Source organism: Pleurodeles waltl, chromosome 10 (genome assembly GCF_031143425.1).
Source record: "Pleurodeles waltl isolate 20211129_DDA chromosome 10, aPleWal1.hap1.20221129, whole genome shotgun sequence".
In the NCBI taxonomy this organism is placed as follows: domain Eukaryota; kingdom Metazoa; phylum Chordata; class Amphibia; order Caudata; family Salamandridae; genus Pleurodeles; species Pleurodeles waltl.
Window position 1 is genome coordinate 13,444,699 of NC_090449.1, and position 6,000 is coordinate 13,450,698.

Sequence of the window (6,000 nt, forward strand, 5' to 3'; positions counted from 1 at the left end):
CTACAGAAATTAATAGAGACAGGGAGTTAAAATAAAACCCTATGATAAATCAGGTTAAAGTATCTTAAATTATTTTAAAATATATGTAAATATAATTTAATGTTAAAACGTGTATAAAAATAAGGCATCTTTGATATTTAACTCAAAAATATTTTAGTAATGTTTTTAATGTAAACATAAATGTAAGAATATATTTTAAGAAAATTAATAAACTTAATTTTAATTTGCTATATGGCACTTTTGATAATTATTAATGCACAGTAAAAAATGTATATTTTTCAACTTTACGTGAGAAATAATTTTTTAATATAAAGTTCAGAAAAATAACTGTGTTATAATTTAATATTTAAAAATTAATTAAAGCTTTAATTCAAACTTAAGATAATAGCGCTGTACATTTCTTTTCATTTGTTCTACATTTAAGAAACATATCAAAATAATTTACAAGAATATTTAACATAAAATATGTTATTAACTGTTTTCAAGTTAAATAAGCATTTTTACTTTTCAATATAATTTTTTTTTTTAAAGTAGACTTGAGCAAAATAATTTTCATTTAATTTAATATATTTAAATTAATGAACAATTTACCTCAAAATTATGTTTATAGTACTGTAGTATTTTTCGTGTGTTCTACATTTAAAATACATAAACAGTAATTTACTTAAATATTTAACATAAAGCTATATTTGCTAACTTTTGTCAAGGTAAACGTTTTTACGTTTTGCTGTACTTTAGTGGTAGAGGTTTTATGTGTGTTGTGCATGTTTTATGCATTGGCGTCCTGATTGCACGTAGCACAGTCTACCTTAACTTTGCATTTGCATCCATGTCGGTGTTCACGCTTCAATCAAAAGGACAGAAAGCTTGCCAAAGGGTTATTTTATTTTTTGCATCTATCAGACATGCGTAGATCCCAGTGTTTAGTCTAACTCATGCGCAGAAGACAGAAGGGAAATTTGCACTCTCTGGTGCAGGCATTGTTTGTAAACCTGGCGGCTGATGAGATCGCGACAAATGAGGCGACCGTGTGTCTTTAATTCTGTAAGAAACAGTGGCAGTGACTATCCACAGACACTTTGCAAGCACGAAGCATTGCCCAGGGATCCTGTATTATGGTCCAGGAGGCTAGTGTGAGCCGGCTCTTCCTGGCTCCTTCAACACTATGCCTCGAAAGGGTGTACAGGGTAGTGGTACGGGGCAGGGGTGAGACACGCGATCTGGGTGCCGGGGAGGGCAGAACAATAGAGTTCCTGCTTCATGCTTGGAGACATTAGGGGCCAAATTTACAAGAAAGTGACGCATTACTAGTGTAACGCAACTTTTCTTGCGCCCGCCTTGTGGCCCCTAACATCACCATGGTAGCACCGTATTTACAATACGGCGCACCATGGAGAATGTTAGGGGCAATTGCGTCATTTTTTTGATGCTATTGTAACACTATAATGGATTAGCGTAAAAAAATTACGCAAATCCAGTATAGTGTTAAGAGGCCCATTGAAATCAATGGGAGCCACATTTTAACACCTGCTTTAAGCAATGGTGCAACGGAATCTGTTAGCTTCCATTGCGCCATTTTTAGCAACCCGAAGGAACACCCCCTTTGCATACATCATGCATGTATTATTCATGATGTGGCGCAAAGGGTTAACAAGGTGGCGCAAAGCTAGTTTGCGCCACCTTGTAAATATGGTGCTATGGTAGTGGCCCGTTAGCGTCACATTTGCGGCAAGAATGTTGTTGCCAAGGTGGCGCTAAGGGGCCAAGGGCCTTGTAAATATGGCCCTCGGCATACGGGAAGGCATTGCTTAACTTGGCAAATTAGCCTGTAGTGGAACACTCACTCAGCCGCGCTGCCACAGGCTGTTTATAGGAGACGTAGGTAACACCTGTGGGACAGACGTGTGATGAAATATGATTGAGGAATATTTGACCTTCTTAATTTGCATAATTGTTACAAAGCAGTTTATAATTCAGGCTCCCAGTTTTCCATTTTTACTGATTTTTACTTAAAAATACAGACAGAAAATAATGTGTTTCCAGTCTATATTTATTTGTGAAAGTGGAAAAATACTGAAAATTGAGCCCCTTCTCAGGGACTCATCCTTGTTTTTGTTCATGGATCCCAGCCAGTAGTTGTGCAGATTGAGAGTTTTTGTCGTCAAAAATCACATTACATTTCCTTCAATAACTGCATATCTCAACATATGTTTGTGCTATTATGCAAATATTTTCATGTGGCTTTATAGTTTTACTATATTTGAATAAATGTGCTAAAATAGGACAAGCATCACAGCACATTAATTGATTAAATAAATGTGCATATAGATAAATATATATATATGTGAGTTACTGCTTCATTTATCCACAAAACACACAATAAATATGGATAAATACAGATAACATGGCCAAAAAATAAATATGGAAAAATACAGACTGAAATGTTAAAATAAAAATACCATAAAACCGGGAGCCCTATTTATAATACTTGCAATCGCTTTAATGCATATGATTTCTAGCTAGATCGTATATAATAAATGATCATTTAGTTGATTACCAATTATAGTGTCTGTGTCCTTATTTTAGGGTGCAAGGCGGGTGTCCAGGTATACCACCTGTGAATGAGGGATTCTATGATAGGTTTGCCTGACTCTCACCAGTCCTTTCCAGCTGAGACTGATGCGATGGAGGTGAAGTGAGAGACACCTCCAGTTTTTATTTTCTCCAAAATGGTTCTATCTACTTGTAGTGCTTAGAATATCTACCAGGTGTGACCTCAAAACCCTGGGGACAATACAACAGTTTGTATTTTGAGCCACTCACGGTCACAGTTGCTCTTACAAAGGCACCTGAATGTAAAAAACATCACAGGAGCAGTCCACGTGTGGCTGGTCCATTTTCATCCAGGTGAGATCTTTATCCTTACCATAAAGTAGTGATACTCCCCATGACAGATGCCCTCATCACCATCACGTGTACAGATCTCCACAACATGTGCACTAATCACCAGTACTTCATTTATAAAAGAGTAAGTGCCTAGCCCCTCATCAGGAGTCCCCTTCAATTGCACAGCCCATTTCCTCTGTCAGCGCTGCCAAGTCAGATGCAACACAACTACTTACCATCACACTACTACAAATGGGACAATTTTGACTATTCCAGGCCCCCATAGCTATAAGAATGGCTTTGGTGGCAAGTATTAGTCATTTTAATCAATATATATTGCATTAATAAACAACTGTTGCTGAGCTCATCTCATAATTAAACAAACAGCGCCACCATGTGGCTGATTATCATAAGTGCAGGTGCTGACAAATAAGTGCAGGTGCCAAGCACCGGATACCAGCAGCTCAAATTAAACACTGCTAATCACCCCCATCAGAGTGATAAGACGTGATAATTGGACTTGTAATCAACATCTCTCCTTTCTCCTCCTCTCTTCTAGATGAAGCCTTGTCTCAGAATTGCGGTGTCCTGGTGCACTGCCTGGCAGGAATCAGCCGCTCTGTCACTGTCACCGTAGCCTACCTCATGCAGAAGCTGCACCTCTCCCTCAACGATGCCTATGACCTGGTGAAGCGCAAGAAGTCCAACATTTCCCCAAACTTCAACTTCCTGGGCCAGCTGATGGACTTTGAGAAGAGTCTTGGCCGTGGCACACCTGATGATGACAGCGTGGCTGCCCAGCAGCAGGCCTTCTTTACCACGACCACCAATGATGATGTCTTCCAGTTGGACTCCACGTAGCCAGAGCTTGCTCCGGTTACATGTCCTCCATCCACAAATCGACCCGCCAAGCTCTTGAACAGGAGCGCATTAGATGTGCAGTGTTCGAGCAGGAGAGTACTACATGCAGTTGTCTAAAATCTACGTTTACACTCAGTTTTGGCCCTGGGCAAAAGACTTCAAGTAGAGAAAAGAGCTGGGATGGAAGAACTCAAAATGTTAGGCACAAGAAATGGAAGTTTGCACCCAGTGAGAAGGACAGGAAATGAAGAAACACAGACTTTGAGAAGGACATGACATGGAAGAACCCAAGCTGTAAGAAGGATAGCAAATGGGAAACCACAAGCTGTGAGAGGGACAATTGGTGGAAGAACACAGGCTGTGAGAGGGGCAGAAGATGGAAGAACACAGGCTGTGAGAGGGGCAGAAGATGGAAGAACACAGGCTGTGGGAGAGGGTCAGAAGTTGGAAGAACACAGGCTGTGAGAGGGTCAGAAGTTGAAAGAACACAGGCTGTGGGAGAGGCAGAAGATGGAAGAACACAGGCTGTGAGATGGAAGAACACATGTCGACAGCTTTAAGAAATGGAAGAAATCAAGCCATGATTTCTTGGACAGGAAATGGATGAACAATGGCTGTCAGAGGGACAGGAAATGGAAAACCCGAGGCTATTGGGAAAGGAAAGATCACTGGCTGACCAGGGGCTAATACCAAAATAGCTTGAAGAGCGCAGATTGCAGGAGGCCAAGAATGGACAACCGCGGTTTGCGAAAGGGTTTGAGCAGAAGCGTGTCAGGAATGCACGCCACTGGATTGTGAGAAGGACTATCGTACGGTCGCACCAACAAAGACCATAGTCTTAGGCAAGGTGAAGAATGGAAGAGAACTGGTGTTCAGAGGTCCTTTATCAGACGAGCCCTATTGTGAGATGTCGTCTAACCGAAGTTATCAGAATGTGAGTCAGTCTGTAAGAGAAGGCCACAGGTTGTGAGACCACCTGAAATGGATCACCGTGGATTGTGAGAGGGCAAAACCATGTCTTCTGGAGTCGCAACTTCCAGTCGAGGATTGAATCCAAGAGATCTCTCAACTGCACGTCCAGACCTTCAGGCTCAGAGACGAACCACCAGTCCATGAAAACTCTGCCACTCTCCTTCAGTGAACTTTGAACCAGGAAGCTCTAGTGCCAGGATGGAGAATGTGGGACAGCAGGCAATCCACTCCTGAAACTATGCCTTTTTTTAACTAGAGCTCGAGAGTTTGGATCTAAGTCTTAAAGATTTTTAACCTCAACTTAAACACTATGACACCGGCCAGCATTTTTGGGGACTGTGTATTACATTTTCACAGTCTGAATTGTAAGCACAATGTACACCTAAGCTGGGACCGACTACACCAGGTCAGGCCACTTTTCTCTTGTTTATATCACCACTGGCCGGCCTTGGCTCGCCCACCATTACTTGAAAGATGAGATACCTGCTGGAGACCTTGAAATGAGAAGGGTATCATCCCACCAGACTGAGCCCTGGCACAGAAACCACACGGTGAGGCCTCCACAGTGGGAACCTTGGAGTGACGGTCTCTTCCTCAAAGACCAAGTTGGCCTCAAGAGGAAGACCCCTCTGGAGTGGACACCTTTGAATGTCCGGAGGTGACTGCCAACACCTCTGGCGATGATTCAGATCTGTTTGATGTGGTCTAAAGTGTAAGACCTAAAATGAAAAAAACATAAACCATAATATCTTAAAACTACAATGGTGAGTTCATTTCTGATGGAAGGGGATGGTTCTGTGGTGGGAGGGGAGCTTCCAAAAATCTTGATTCCAAATAGGAGCAAGAGTCGCACCCCTCAATGCGGGACCTTGAAGCTGGGGAGGTCTCTTTGCTGGTGCTGAATTTGGCTGGGTTGAGTCCTGAGTGAGCCACACTTGGTTTTGAGTATTGCTTGTGAAGCAGCTGTTAGGCCCATGGCCATCAGATTATCAGAAGGCCCATACACAAATGAGAAATCCAGAGATTTGGCAATGCGCTGACAGAGTTGTATCCATACATAGATGTGACAATTTGTGACCTCAGTATTCTCCACAAGTTTAGTCCAGTCCTCAGCAGCGGTTGGTCTTTTGCCTAAAGAGACATGGATACTGGCACTGCTGGTTCATGGGCAGTACCACAAACGTGTCTAGACAGGTCAGACATGGAGACTGCACTGCATGTTCATAGGTAATACAAAGAGCCTGTGTTGACAGACATAGAGACTGCCACTCCACGTTCATG

General features: G+C 41.9%; 1 protein-coding gene across 1 annotated transcript in view; it reads left to right on the top strand.

The window, feature by feature from the left end:
- Positions 1 to 5,481, top strand: part of DUSP9 (dual specificity phosphatase 9) — a 53,709-nt gene extending 48,228 nt beyond the window's left edge. Inside the window, exon 4 of the mRNA XM_069209408.1 lies at positions 3,446 to 5,481. Within this exon, the coding sequence (XP_069065509.1) occupies positions 3,446 to 3,747 (302 nt within the window). The 3' untranslated portion in view covers positions 3,748 to 5,481. The remainder of the gene's footprint in view (positions 1 to 3,445) is intronic.
- The last annotated feature ends 519 nt before the right edge of the window (positions 5,482 to 6,000 follow it).